The sequence below is a fragment of the Oncorhynchus masou genome, chromosome 26, assembly GCF_036934945.1.
Source record: "Oncorhynchus masou masou isolate Uvic2021 chromosome 26, UVic_Omas_1.1, whole genome shotgun sequence".
NCBI classification, from domain to species: Eukaryota; Metazoa; Chordata; class Actinopteri; order Salmoniformes; family Salmonidae; genus Oncorhynchus; species Oncorhynchus masou.
In genome coordinates this window covers 11873680-11890084 of record NC_088237.1, presented here as the reverse complement: position 1 = coordinate 11890084, position 16405 = coordinate 11873680, and the positions used below count along the sequence as shown (strand labels likewise).

The window sequence follows — 16405 nt, the reverse complement described above, 5'->3', positions numbered from 1 at the left end:
ATATTTTAGGATTTTATAGTAAGAAGATTATAATTGAACTTAGCTGACTAAAATAGAAGAGATATTTTTCCCATTCCTGAGCAAGTGTGAATACGAAGAGGCTATGTTGAGTGGAAAAGTGATCATTTGAAACAGGTCCTATACACTAGATTTAGAGTTATTTGACAACTTTACTTTTGAATGATGCAAACCATAGTGCCGTGCTGCCGACCACCTCTATTTAAGTATTCACAGCCTACGGAAAATACATTTTTCAACACTTTTTCATCCTATTTTCAGCTCTCTCTCCTCCTCCACTAATGTTGTTTCCCTGTTTTCCCACAACTATTTTATAAATAATGCTGGTGTGCTAATAAAACATAGAAACAGGACAAGAGGCTGAGAAAAGAGAGGAGAGTTTGTCTTTCTTCCCTTCTATACCCCTCGTTCTATTCCCACCCTCTCGTTCCCTGTATTCTAAACCGAGCCCTAGGAGCCAGCAAGAGCCAGTGCACAAACCCTGGGTCAAGTACAGAATTGGAATATTTTCTAATTACTTGTAAAGTACAGAGGTGAGGGTGATTTAGCTTGGGGTTTGCCCTTTGGGACTATTCCATCACTCATCACAACCACGACAACCAACCACTGAGCATCAAACTCCCATTAGTCTCCTTATGTTGTTCAACAACAAAAACAAAGCTCTTGTTCATGCCATGGAACCATCTTGCTTTGACTAGCTATAGAGATATACTTCCTAGTAATAACCAGCCGAGCTCTCTCTCTCAGGCAAAAGCCATGCATGGGGAGCTGTTTTGCAGTGTGTCACTCTGACAGGCAGTTTATAAGAGGCCGCCTACGGCGTCATTTTCCGTCAGACACTGGAGTTCACACATCTCCTGCTCAACCCTGGGGATCTCCTTAGAGGCAGGTGACAAGTCTCAGAGAACAGCACAAACACGCTTCTAACACAGACAGACCAAGCACAATGCTAACACACACAGACCTAGCACAATGCTAACACACACAGACCAAGCACAACGCTAACACACACAGACCAAGCACAATGCTAACACACACAGACCAAGCACAATGCTAACACACACAGACCAAGCACAATGCTAACACACACACTTCTAACACACACAGACCAAGCACAACGCTAACACACACAGACCTAGCACAATGCTAACACACACAGACCAAGCACAACGCTAACACACACAGACCTAGCACAATGCTAACACACACAGACCAAGCACAATGCTAACACACACGCTTCTAACACACACAGACCAAGCACAATGCTAACACACACAGACCAAGCACAATGCTAACACACACGCTTCTAACACACACAGACCTAGCACAATGCTAACACACACAGACCAAGCACAATGCTAACACACACAGACCAAGCACAATGCTAACACACACGCTTCTAACACACACAGACCAATCACAATGCTTATGCACACACTTCTAACACACACAGACCAAGCACAATGCTAATGCACACACTTCTAACACACACAGACCAAGCACAATGCTAATGCACACACTTCTAACACACACAGACCAAGCACAATGCTAACACACACACTTCTAACACAAACAGACCAAGAGCACTCCTCACAGAGACTTTTGAAACTCACCACATCTTACACATTCAGCCCAAGTACAATCCTCAAACACACTTCCTACATCCACATTCAACACACAAACACACAAACCTAACACATGCACCCCAAATACTCCCCTGACAATCACACACATATTTCATTCACACCCACATCCATGACACAATCTCCTCACATAAACGCGTTACACACACTTGTGAGTCGTGACACACATACAGTAGCCCAAGCACACTACTCTCACAGACCTGACCCAAAAACACTTGTTACCCCCATTCTCTTAAAGGGATAGTTGCCCCAAACACACATTCTACAACCAGGCTTTCCAGAATCAGGTTCATTATAAAAACAAACTCTGCTGACCTCGACTCACTCCCAAAGAGCTTGAGGAGAAACTGGTAGACAAGTAAACAAACTTCAATCAAAAACCTCTGTGTGTGTGTGTGTGTGTGTGTGTGTGTGTGTGTGTGTGTGTGTGTGTGTGTGTGTGTGTGTGTGTGTGTGTGTGTGTGTGTGTGTGTGTGTGTGTGTGTGTGTGTGTGTGTGTGTGTGTGTGTGTGTGTGTGTGTGTGTGTGTGTGCGTGCGCGTGCGTGCGTGCGTGTGTGTGTGTTGCCAGTGGAGCTCGTTTGATGAATCATCAGTAGGTCGTCCTGGCTGAAAATAAATAATTTGAGACGGACAATCAGAGCTCTCCTTGTTAGTGAGGGCCTGGCCTACACTCTCTGGGGTGTGGCGGCCATCTTGCTTGAGACAGGCAGAGCGAGTCAAAAGTAGTGCACTACACAGGGAATAGGGTGCCATTTGGGAAGCAATCAGCTTCTCCTCTCTAATGAGATCTCCTGGTTGTTGTTGTTGTGAAGAACCCCTGGCTCCATTATCAGCCACTTAATTCTCTCATCATTAACGAGATCAACGGCCCAATCATCAGACTCCTGAGACGCTCTCTCGATTTCTCTCTGTTGATCTCAATCTCTCTCTCTTCTCTCAGTCTCTAAATCTAACTCAGTAAGAACAGACACATACTAGCACACTTTCTGTCTGGACCCGTCCAACCACATCCTCAGAAGTCTGGCCCTCTGGCCATCAGTAACTCTGTCCTTCATCTATTCAATGCAGAGGGTGAAATCATCCCGATGACTTCTATTTGTCATGTATGACTCATGTGCATGTAGTTGTTCATTCCATTCCAATCTAATTGTTGTCTTCGGAGTGTACTGGAGCAACACGATCGGTTCATAATTCACCGAGCAGTCTTTGAAATGATCCTCTTCTATCAACGCGTTCTCAGTTCAACGACAGAGTGCATCACGTTCCCGGGGGGCCTGAAAATATTTGCTCTCGCCAACATGATTCTCAGCAAGACTCTGAAACAATAGTTCCTTTACACCCCCTCAACCCTCCTCCCTCTTGGCTCATTGGGAGCAGAGAGATTCTTCTCTTCATCCTATCAGACAATAGTAACACAGTAATACAGAGACTATGGGTAATATGACACATCGCAGCAGATAATACTGCTCCAGACGCTGCATTGCTGGAGTATGGCGTTATCTACTAAACCGTCACACACACACATGCACTCGCGCACAAACGCACACATGCACACACACACAGACACCCCGTATTCCTCCCCAACACAAATGGATTTGGAATAGCAAGGTAAAGGGGAAAGACATCACTAGCGTTCCTTTTCTATCTGACCTTTGGTTCAATTGAAATGGTTGAAATAGAATGGACCCCAAACCTGTCTAAACAGTGATCCAGTATAATTACCAACCTGTGGCCCCTCTGGAGCTTCTCAATCAATACCCAACCAGCCAGGCAGGCCATGCAGGTGTAGGCCTGGTTAACCTGCCTTACAGGGGCAAATGGAGGGAGGAGATACCCACAGTCTGTGTCCACTACCAGCCCAGCTCTATAGAGAGACAGGGGGTGAAACGTGGACCAGCAAAGAGGAAGGGTTACTGGAGTGAAACGGTTGTGTCTGGTTGGGGTATCCAGGGCTGGAACGTCCATACATCCATCCTCCACCTCAGTTCTGCCAGTTTCCACCAGCAGCATGCTGGTTATGTCTGCTCAGTGCATCTGGGTTCTCCTCTTATTTGAGACAGGCCGAGAGAGCCTACGTCTGTGTCCCCCCTATTGCCGAAGCAGCCTACTACTTTTGGCCAGAGCCATATGGGCCCTGCACAAAAGTAGTGCACTACATAGGGAATAGAGTGCCATTTGGGAAGCAGTCAGTCTCTCCTCTCGAATAAGATCTCCTGGTTGTTGTTGGGATGTGAAGAACTCTGGGCTGAGTGGGAGAGTATGTTGTGTTTGAAATATCCGGGGCAGGAACCTCTATCCATTCCGACCTCCATCTTGGATCTAATTCCTCACAGTTTCTACCATCGCTGGGCTTCCCCATTGGGGTTTACCATGCTGCTCAATGCATCTGGGTTCTGTGCTGACTAAGGGAAACTGGGGGCTCCAGTGGGGAGATTAGCTGGCCAATGCCACGCAGTATGACATCTTCTCCAACATGCTATTTCCAGACGGCAACACACTCTGTATCATTCATGAGACATGAAGCTGCAGATAAAGCATGGACATAGTAATGTGGTACGGAGCACAATCCATCCTTCCACATACACAAACACACACGCACGCACGCACGCACGCACGCACGCACGCACGCACGCACACACACACACACACACACACACACACACACACACACACACACACACACACACACACACACACACACACACACACACACACACACACACACACACACACACACGCACACACGCACACGCACACAGGGAGAAATACATTAACACACACCCATATACATTGAGTGTACAAAACATTAAGAACACCTGCTCTTTCCATCACAGGCTGACCAGGGGAATCCAGGTGAAAGCACTTCAACCAGAGTCGATGACGGTTTGTGTATGTGTGCCATTCAGAGGGGGCATGGGCAAGACAAAAGATCTAAGTGCCTTTGAACGGGGTATGGTAGTAGGTGCCAGGCGCACCAGTTTGTGTCAAGAACTGCAACGCTGCTGGGTTTTTCACGCTCAACAGTTTCCCGTATGTATCAAGAATGGTCCACCACCCAAAAGACATCCAGCCAACTTGACACAAATGTGGGAGGCATTGGAGTCTAAATGGGCCAGCATCCCTGTGGAGGGGGGGGGGGGGACGATGGTGTTTTTAAAGTTTTGTACACTCAGTGTATACATACACACAAACACACACACAGAAATGCTACAATGCAATACCAATCCCCTGCTCTAAATCCTATTAGTGAAATGAGAACGAGGCACTGCGACCTAAAATCAAGGCCCTGTGTGTGCTGTTTCCATGGCAGAATCCTCCCTAAATCATGTTTAGTATTATTATGCACAGGTTTAGAATACAGCACTGCCACTCACACAGAACCAGGGTAATGATGTGGGAGAAAGGGAGAAATAAAAGAGAGAGAGAGAGAAATAAAAAGAGAGAGAGATGAGAGAGAGAGAGAGAGAGAGAGAGAGAGAGAGAGAGAGAGAGAGAGAGAGAGAGAGAGAGAGAGAGAGAGAGAGAGAGAGAGAGAGAGAGAGAGAAAAAAAGAGACAAGAGAAAGAGAGAAATAAAAAGAGAGAAAGATAAATTAAAAAAGAGAGAGACGAGAGAGAGAGAGAGAGAGAGAGAGAGAAATAAAAAGAGAGGCGAGAGAGAAGAGCGAGAGAGAGAAATTTAAAAAAGAGACGAGGGAGAGAGAGAAATAAAAAGAGAGAGAGAAGAGAGAGAGAGAGAAGAGTGAGAGAGAGAGAAATAAAAAAAGAGAGAGAAGAGAGAGAGAGTAAGAAGACAAAGGTGTATGGCTGAGAATGTCACATGGATCATTAGGAGACACATATTTCCACATTGCGCTCGCATCAATCAACCTTGTTGGACTAATGACGGCGGGAACACACACACTCTTGTGCTCGTATACTCACATTCCTCTGTTACAACCACTCTACCATTAATTGGCTTTTGTACCCTAGACAGTAATTGACTTCATTGTTTCTCCATGTTCTAGAAAGCCCCGTCTAAACCAGTCGAGCATAGATCAAATTTGAACAGCATACTACCATGCCCAAAACCTCATACACACACACACACAGTCTCCGGGGCTGAGGGCAGAGTGAGGTGGAGTATTCTTTAATAAGATTGACAGTATTTTAATTGGTTGTCACAATTGAACTGTATCTGCCTGCAGTAGCGAGTGCGGCTGGCTGAAGTGGCGTCTCTGTGTGTAATACCAGAGAACCTATGTCAGGAGCCAGGCTGCTTCTAGAACACAATAATGGCTCTGACTGACAGACACAGGCCAGGGTAATATCCTGCTGGAACAATATGCATCCATCTGACGAGGAGAGGATAAGAGGAGGAGGAGGAGGAGGAGGAGGGGAGATAGACAGGATGTAGCCCCAGCCCTGGCAGCCAGCAATATACTCCATTTGACTGTAAAGAAACCCCCTACATCCAACATCCACCAGAAACCAACCCAGACCTGTTCCAGTGTTCTTACCTTGAACAGCCTCAGTATATTGGCAACCATGATGGACACGGAGCTGGCCGCCGCCCCGATCACCCCCACAATCTTATCAGGCTTGGCGAAGATGGGCAGGTCGCCGTTGGCACAGCGTACATCCGAGCCGTCCTTCTCGATGAGGGCCTGGACAAAGGTCAGCGACTGCTCCAGGGCGTAGGTGTCTCTGGAGCAGGTGTCCAGGATCCGGGCCCCCAGGGTGATGTTGGGGAGCAGCTCCGTGTCCTTGTTGATCAGGTCGATGGCAAACATCATGGCCTCAAGACGGTGGATCCCTTTCTCCTTCTTCAGTTCCCCGCAGGGCATGCCACCGCCCCCCCGGGAGTGCACCGGGAACAGGCCACCCAGGATGATGTCGCCTTCCAATCGGATGGAGTGGGCGTACTCCTGATTGGGCGCAGTACCGATGGCGGGGTCCGTGATTCGCTGAGGAGAGGCCAGAGGGAGGAACCAGGAACATGAGGCAAGGAAGTGGAGAAGGAAGTGGCGTGTGGCGAGGAAGGAAGGAAGGCGTTGGGATTCCGGCAACGCCATGGTAACAGTTGAGTGGCGGTTGTGGGAGGAGTTACTGAGGAGTTACTGTGGAGTTTGTGGGCGGGATCATGGGTGAAAGGGCGTCAGTGCCCCGGGGGAGGAGTTAGCAGGCAGCTCTAAGATGTCCCAGGCCCATGAGGCATGCATGTCCCAGTAGAGGAGAGAGAGGAGAGAGAGAGAGAGAGAGAGAGAGAGAGAGAGAGAGAGAGAGAGAGAGAGAGAGAGAGAGAGAGAGAGAGAGAGAGAATGAGAGAGCGAGAATGAGAGAGAGAGAGAGAGAGAGAGAGAGGGAGAGAGAGGAGACGGTGGCGGCGAGTGCAGCTGCAGCAATTGTAATCCTGAACTCACATCTTCAGCAGACCCTGCAAGATACACACACAGAGAACACGTAGCAGTCAGTGCCTCAGTTATCTAGCACACACAGTCTCTCCCTCCCTCCCTCCCTTCCTCGCTCACACTCACACACACACATACACACACACACACACACACACACATATCACTGTTCATGCTGCAATGCCTGTCTTCCAGATTCAAGAGTAGAGAGATGAGCATTGGCCACACACACAGTACCGCCCCCTCCCCCCTCTCGCTCACACACACACACACACACATAACCGCCAATCCTATCCCACTGATAAGTCCATCCTATCCGTCAGTGCCAAGCCTGTCAAACACAAAGTGCCAAGCCTGTCAAACACATCAACAATGGTCCAGAAGGCATTATTCACGTGGACAGAGTGAAGGTTACTCAGTTTGTAATCATTCAGTATAAACATCTACTGGTTCTACACCTGTTTGACTGACAGCTGCATGGGAATCAACACCTGGAAGGTGTCACCTCAGCTACCTAATCATTGTCATCAGAAACAGATCAGTAATGATGTAGCAAGCCATCCTAGTACGTGAGTCAGTGAGAAGAGGCAAGGCTTTCATGGAGCAGGTTCGGTTTAACGCTCTTAGTTTTCTTGCTGGTCTCATTCCCGCTTTGAATGTCCTTCACAAATGGAAGTGTTGTCAGTGCTGGCCAATCAGATTAGGCTACTGGGTGCCCTCTTTACCTCAAAATATAATATCCACTGGCGGCCTGGTTTATCTGTTGCCCGCTAATAAACTTTTATCATTCATGTCACATCATCACTCTATATTCCTCAGACAAAACAAAGGCATGAGGAAAAGACCATCATTGAGACAGACGAAGAGGGCCTTCCTAATAGTGTGTTTGATCTGTTATGGTTTGACCACACCCGCTTCCCCAAAATAGTCAAATGTGTGGATATTCTTCTGAGATAGAAAGAAGAGCATATTAATAACACGAGAATGTGAAAATATCAAAGAGATTCACATTTGTAGCTATAATGTATTGGCTCAATAAGTCTAAATTTCCCGCTGAGCGCCATGACCACTTTTGAGCGCGTCCGTGTGCGTTCCAAAAGGCACAGATGCTGCGCAGTATGCTTGTGTGGGCTGAACCGGCTGCACAATTCTAGGATGCTGAGATGCTAGGGGACTGCTGCATCATTGCATATAAATATCCTAATGTTTATTCGGACATCGTGGCAATATTTCTCCCTCCCTCCCCGTCTATGTACCCATATTTCAAAGACGCTCACCTTTCCACACAAACAGCGCTTTTCTTTCAGATACACCCCCCCCCCCCCCTCAATTCCTTGGGGCAAGATGTCAAAAGCATTCTACAGGATGTCGAAAGCGTTCTACAGGGATGCTGGCCCATGTTGACTCCAAAGCTTCCCACAGTTGTGTCCAGTTGGCTGGATGTCCTTTGGGTGGTAGACCATTGTTGATAAACACAGGAAACTATTGAACATGAAAAACCCAGCAGCATTGCGGTTCTTAACACAAACTGGTGCGCCTGGCACCTACTACCACACACCCTCTGAATGGCACACATACACAATCCACGTCTCAATTGTCTCAAGGCCTAAAAATCCTTTGTTAACCTGTCTCCTCCCCTTCATCTGCAGAGATTGAAGTGGATTTAACAAGTGACATCAATAAGGGAACCTAGTGTTCACCTGGATTCACCTGGTCAGTCTGTCATGGAAAGAGCAGGTGCTCATAATATTTTGTACAGTGTATAGTTCCTATGGTTGTCAATTATACACCTATGAAATAAATGAATCATTTACCTTGAAAGGATAACATTACTATAGCACTTTACCAAGCACTTTAACAATAAAAAAAAATGTCTAACGCAATTGGGAAAGGCACCAGCATATTAATATAAAACAGTTCATCTTTATGGTTAGGTTATATTCCTAATTGGCTATTCAGGCTGTATTCATGCATACACTTTAAACCCCAATGTGCTGTCATTACTCAAAACTTTTGAGGAAATCCGTTGCACTTAATATATATGAGTACAGTTACTTGAAGTGATTCTGTAGTGAGTCGTGTGACCTTGAACACTTTGAGTAATGCCCCCACTAAGTCACGCATCCCAATATAGTTTCCCAGTGTACCTTGCCTTTTCAAGGGAATTGTAGTTAACCCCCCCCCCCCCCCCATGACTGTATTTGTTAGTGACAGAGACATGGTTGTTGAATTGATTTTCATTTTCAGTCATGTGGCCTTCACCGAGTAAATTCCTCTGTGAATGTTATCATTAAACTCTTTATGACAATACATTAAGTATAAGGCCTTATTTTGAGGTCAAGCCAAATTCCAGTAACTTTCCCAGATTTTCAAAAAAGTCCTAGTTGAAGTATTTCCAGGAATCTTCTGACTGCAATTTCTGGAAAACCTGAAATATTTACAAGAATTTTGCATCCCTAACTGCAAGTCATAAAATGCTGGCTTGCAAAATGATGTGTAATTCCTATAGGAATCCAGACAGAATTAGGACATCGAACAGCTGGAATTCACATTCACCTACAATCTGTATTCACAATGACTGCAAGGTTTCGGGAAATGATGAGGACTGCGTTTAAACTGGAACAGTAATTTCAATAAGGGGTTGCAAAAATCAAAATAATTTATTAGATTAGTTTAGAAAGAAATAATGCTATTTATCTCTGTGTGGCATAATATGTATCTATCCATCCCTCAATGTACATGCAAAAACACAGATATTAAAAACAATTCCAAAACAATCTCTGCAGTAGAGCATGCTGGGAAAAAAGTACGTTTGTTATTTTTTATTATAACTTTTTTTTAAATAAAGTTGATGTGACTTCTCATTTAGTTTTGAGTCACGACCACAAACATTTTAAGTAATGATGACTTTTCATTGACTTTGAGTTCAACTTACTATACGTTTTTGAGTTCATAATGCCTTGGGTTTTACAGTGCAAAAATAGATCTTTCAACGTATTGTTTTATTTTACCCTATGTTATTTCACATCTGCAATAAAACCTTATCACAAGCATTTCGCTACACCCCAATAACATCTGCTAATCACGTGTATTTGGCCAATAAAATTTGATTTGATTCCTGCTCGGGTTGGAACTTTTGACTCACTAATAAGAGATAATTGACAGAATGGTGGAAATTCCAGCAGTGTTATCATTATTGTTGGCAGTAAGAAAAAGGGAGTATTACCCTGCGAGGCAGAGGCCGGCCATTTAACTTTTTAATTTACACCAATCGCTAGATGTCAGTCTGCACCATCCTCTCTATTGGTCGTTATATTAGGTTTCCTCGTGTGCAGAGACGTTCACTGGGGAGCGCACTGCTCATTTCACAAAGTGATAGCTTTTCTCTCTTTTTCGCCTCTCTCTCTCTCCCTCCCTCTGATATTTTATCCCCCTCCCTCTGCTCGTTTCTCTCTCCCATCTCCCCGCCCGTTCCTCTCCCTCCTCCTGCTCCCCCTCCTCCTTAGTTTCCCCCTCTCACCGCACCCGTTGAATATGACATTTTTGATTTTTTGCAATTCCGATCACAGGCAGGTAAAGACACCAACCAACGGCAACGAATCAAACACATCCCAAATCCCTCCAACGGTTCCCCCCTAAATTGACTTGTGATCCTCACAATTCCCTTGACCCGTTCTTGTGGATGAGAGAAGCAACGGAACTCCTCACAGAAGACGTGGTGGAAGTGGTGTGTTAGTATGATTGCGTGGGTTTGTTGCGGGGATAGATGGGGATCAATGTGGGATACACCACTACCACCCTCTGATACATACGGACGATTAAAACAGTGGCATGAAGCAGGAAGCTGCGGTATACAAATCGTGGTTGTGCTCCAAAGAGAAATAACAACCTAATGACGTCTTCATGGTAGGCTACATATAATTAGATAAAAACATTATCAACCCGTAATGTTTTTTAATTCAAGTTCAATATAACATTTCGTTGTCTATAGATTTAGACAGCATCATTCATGTGCGTGAAATAACGCGTCCCTTTTCAGTGAACTCTCTGAAAATCACACTATTGATAACCCAATTATTTTCATCTAATTTTCCCATATTAATTATGATGAATTAGATCACAAAATAAGACGTTTGTGCTACGGATGAGATCAGATGTATGGATCATTCCTAAATGCCATCAGAGCGGATGCTGTTTCTTGGCGCGCGGAACAGAGCAGAGAGCGCATTCCTTTGGGTCAATATCGGAACTTCATTGCGGAGCTCAGCAGTTTCCTTTCCCAACACTGAACCCTTCTCATTTAGCTACAGGTCACGACTCTGATTAACGATACCGTGGACTGTCAACATCAACTATGCATGTCGATAATGAAAAGATAAATAGTTATTTAAGGGATGATTTGCAGAACCATCGAGGGTAAATTAATTTAACAATGAGGGAGAAGAAAAGGCAGATGGACGAAGAGCGATGGATTCTTCAGATAGAGGGAGAGAGGGGGGGAAGAATTATGTTTGATGGGACCTTCTCAGACATACGAAAACTATTGAACTAAATATGTAATTTTCAAAAATGCCTACCTGCTTTTCCGTGACTTGATTGAGTGATCCTCGCTCCTTCGCGTCCCACTCATAGATGCACGCGCCTCGGGTTTTCGGTGCTGAAAGGGACAGCGCATACAGCCGTCCAGCCAAGCAGCCAGCGCGCGTCTCCGCCAAAATGAACCCCCCCCCCCCAAAAAAAACACCCACCCAACAGCGATTGGTCTCCCTACTCTCTCTTTTTTCTCTCTCACTCTCTCTCTCTCCGCATATCCCCTTCTCTCTTTATCAGCATCGGCACCTTTTATATGTAGCATAAATGACACAGAAACGGTTTGAAATGCAACATTTAAGCAGTCATATTCTGATGCATCTGCCCAGACAGATTCCCATTCAATTAATCCGTTATGATTGAGATCAATGTCTTAAAACAAGACGACACCAATAGGCCTACATCTACTTTCTGCATAATAGCCAAGAAAAAACGCAGCCATTGGTTCCTCTCTGACGCTCACACCAACATACATGTGTTGCTACATGTCAATAGGTTCTTTCTAATCAATAGGCCTATTGGTTGCAGTGATCAATCTATAACTTGACTTATGCAGATATATTGCAGATAAGCCGATGCTATATATTGGTGATTAACAAACAAAATGAATACGGACGGGGGGGTACGATCAAAAGTCAGACAACTGATTCATCAAGAAGAAAAAAGGCTTTCGCGTTCAAATGACGGTGATGTGCGAGACGTGATAAAATGGTGTCATGACTTTAGGAGCGAGCGCCTCACTAGATAGAGCACTACCGCCATCTAGAGTAACGTAGCCTACAAGTAGGTCCATAAACGAAACACTGGTCATGTCAATTTAGGGAAACTATTGACTATAGCTCTTCTGTTTAAAAAAAAAGCCCATAGGTTGAATCAACCAATGCATACTTGTTCAGTAATAGACTAACAATACGCAAAAACACGTCAAATCCACCAATAATAGGCCTACTTAAATCTGAGCCTCAAGATCCAGTCGCTTGGCCCTGTGGTTCTTAATAAAATGGTGTTCGGGGACGCCTGTGGGTCAGAGGAGGTACTGCAAGGGGTCCATAGACTGATCGCAAAATACTGTATAACATACAGCCTGTCTGGCTGCTTTGTATAGTAAGCCACGGCCACAAGTGACTCACTATCTGTACGAGCAAACCATTTTCCTGATCGATGTTCTGACAGAGCTGCAAAACCTGGACCCGTATAAATCAGCTGGGCTTGACAATCTGGACCCTCTATTTCTGAAACTATCCGCCGCCATTGTTGCAACCCCTATTACCAGCCTGTTCAACCTCTCTTTCATATCGTCTGAGATCCCCAAGGATTGGAAAGCTGCCGCAGTCATCCCCCTCTTCAAAGGGGGAGACACCCTGGACCCAAACTGTTACAGACCTATATCCATCCTGTCCTGCCTATCTAAGGTCTTTGAAAGCCAAGTCAACAAACAGGTCACTGACCATCTCGAATCACACCGTACCTTCTCCGCTGTGCAATCTGGTTTCCGAGCCGGTCACGGGTGCACCTCAGCCACGCTCAAGGTACTAAACGATATCATAACGGCCATCGATAAAAGACAGTACTGTGCAGCCGTCTTCATCGACCTTGCCAAGGCTTTCGACTCTGTCAATCACCATATTCTTATCAGCAGACTCAGGAGCCTTGGTTTTTCTGATGACTGCCTTGCCTGGTTCACCAACTACTTTGCAGACAGAGTGCAGTGTGTCAAATTGGAGGGCATGCTGTCCGGTCCTCTGGCAGTCTCTATGGGGGTGCCACAGGGTTCAATTCTCGGGCCGACTCTTTTCTCTGTATATATCAATGATGTTGCTCTTGCTGCAGGCGATTCCCTGATCCACCTCTACGCAGACGACACCATTCTATATACTTCCGGCCCGTCCTTGGACACTGTGCTATCTAACCTCCAAACAAGCTTCAATGCCATACAACACTCCTTCCGTGGCCTCCAACTGCTCTTAAACACTAGTAAAACCAAATGCATGCTTTTCAACCGTTTGCTGCCTGCACCCGTACGCCTGATTAGTATCACCACCCTGGATGGTTCCGACCTTGAATATGTGGACATCTATAAGTACCTCGGTGTCTGGCTAGACTGTAAACTCTCCTTCCAGACTCATATCAAACATCTCCCATCGAAAATCAAATCTAGAGTCGGCTTTCTATTCCGCAACAAAGCCTCCTTCACTCACGCCGCCAAACTTACCCTAGTAAAACTGACTATCCTACCGATCCTCGACTTTGGCGACGTCATCTACAAAATAGCTTCCAACACTCTACTCAGCAAACTGGATGCAGTTTATCACAGTGCCATCCGTTTTGTCACTAAAGCACCTCATATCACCCAACACTGCGACCTGTATGCTCTAGTCGGCTGGCCCTCGCTACATATTCGTCGCCAGACCCACTGGTTCCAGGTCATCTACAAGTCCATGCTAGGTAAAGCGCCGCCTTATCTCAGTTCACTGGTCACGATGGCAACACCCACCCGTAGCACGTGCTCCAGCAGCAGTTCTCTGCTGCCTGTGACAGGAACGAATTGCAAAAATCGCTGAAGTTGGAGACTTTTATCTCCCTCACCAACTTCAAACATCTGCTATCTGAGCAGCTAACCGATCGCTACAGCTGTACATAGTCTTATCGGTAAATAGCCCACCCAATTTTACCTACCTCATCCCCATACTGTTTTTATTTATTTACTTTTCTGCTCTTTTGCACACCAATATCTCTACCTGTACATGACCATCTGATCATTTATCACTCCAATGTTAATCTGCAAAATTGTAATTATTTGCCTACCTCCTCATGCCTTTTGCACACAATGTATATAGACTTTTTTTTCCTACTGTGTTATTGACTTGTTTATTGTTTACTCCATGTGTAACTCCGTGTTGTCTGTTCACACTGCTATGCTTTATCTTGGCCAGGTCGCAGTTGCAAATGAGAACTTGTTCTCAACTAGCCTACCTGGTTAAATAAAGGTGAAATAAATTATTTATTTTTTAAATCGGGGTGATGTACCTAATAAACTAAAAGGCTAAATAAAAGCCTTTAAATTCCTTCATCAAATCCACTTCAATCAATTGTAGATGAAGAGGAGGAGACAGGTTAAAAAGTGACATCAATAAGGGATCATAGCTTTCACCTGGATTCACCAAGTCAGCCTATGTCATGGAAAAGGCAGGTGTTCCTATTTATTTTGTACACTCAGTGTGTACAAAACGTTTCAATTTTTTATGAATATACGTAGAAACAACAAGTTGAATGAATTTTGGGCAAGGAGTCCGAGGAAAAACATTTGAGGATGCAAACACAACATAATGTAATATTATTCAACCAAATTAAATCTTTACCCTTAGATGCAGAGCATTGGACTGGTTCACACAGATATTGGTAGCCACATTAAACAGAGGCTGCTGGGGGGAGCTATAGGAGGACGGCTCACTGTAATGGCTGGAAGGAAACATCATCTTTGACTCCAATGAGCCCATCCTCCTATAGCTCTTCCCACCAGCCTCCTCTGACACCAGTGATCAACTCAATTCGTGTATTACCTAAGCATGTTGTTTTGAACATAAATGCACTGCACTTTATGCTTTACGCTGCAAAATTCTCTCTGCCCCATGGACAAGAAATGAGCTTTAAACGGCAAAAATGTCTCTCTGATGCCAAGTGGGGAGGCCTTCAAAATGTTCGTTTTTTTTCCTCAGGGCTCTAGACTTGATTAATCTGGCCATACACTGCAGAAGTCATAGTAAAAACAGCTTGTATGCTATTTTTGTTGCACTCTAAAGCAGGGGTTGGAACCACAATTATTTTCCAACCGTTCCTTTCTTAGCCACAGAAACTGTGTGATGCCAATCGCGTCAGCATGGACCAACATCCCCGGGGAACATTTCCGACTTGTAGAATCCATGCCCCGGAGCTTTCAGGTTGTTCTGAAGGCAAAGGGGATCTGACCCGGTACTAAATGGGTGTACCTAATAAACTGAGTGTATACTGAAGAGAGGTCGAAGGAGCATGGCAAGAATCGTGTAAGCTAACAGGCGAGCTAGAAACAGACAAATAATTACTCAATATAACAGTAGTGTGCAGAACGCTATCACATCAATCCTTGTCACAGATGGGCTATTGATGGGCTATTTTAGCAGACGGACCACACCAGGTTCCACACCTCATCGCCTGGTCCGACAAATTGTGGGTCCTGTTACGTCATGCTGATGGCAGAGACAGGATTTGGCGTAAGCAGCATGAGTGATGACTGGATATGATCTTGGCCTACCTGTTGCACCTGACCTAATTTTGCCATGGTCTCCACTATGCCTCCATGCAATAGGGGATCCTTGGTATGTCACTAAACCCTAACCCCTACCCTTACCTAATGCTAACCTTGAACCCTAACCCCTACCTAATGCTAACCCTAACCCCTACCCTTACCTAACACAAACCCTAAACCCTACCCTTACCTAACGCTAATCCTACCCTTACCTAACACAAACCCTAAACCCTACCCTTACCTAACCCCTACCCTTACCTAACACTGAACCCTTCCCTTACCTAACGCTAACCCTAACCCCGACTCTTACCGAACGCAAACCCTAAACCTTAACCTCTACCCTTACCTAAAGCTAAAGCTAACCCTACCCTTACCTAACACTAACCCTAACCCCTACCCTTACCTAAAGCTAACCCAAAACCCTACCCTTACCTAAAGCGAACCCTAAACCCTACCCTTACCTAACATTAACCCCTAAATCC

General features: G+C 45.3%; 1 protein-coding gene across 3 annotated transcripts in view; it reads right to left on the bottom strand.

Annotated features, from left to right (window-relative positions):
* Positions 1-11706, bottom strand: part of LOC135514811 (metabotropic glutamate receptor 8-like) — a 309019-nt gene extending 297313 nt beyond the window's left edge. For all 3 annotated transcript variants that reach the window (XM_064938436.1, XM_064938435.1, XM_064938437.1), the window contains exons 1-2: positions 11629-11706; positions 6161-7077 (exon numbers count right to left, since the gene is read on the bottom strand). In XM_064938436.1, the coding sequence (XP_064794508.1) occupies positions 6161-6715 (555 nt within the window). In that variant the 5' untranslated portion in view covers positions 6716-7077; positions 11629-11706. The remainder of the gene's footprint in view (positions 1-6160; positions 7078-11628) is intronic.
* Between the last annotated feature and the right edge of the window lie 4699 nt (positions 11707-16405).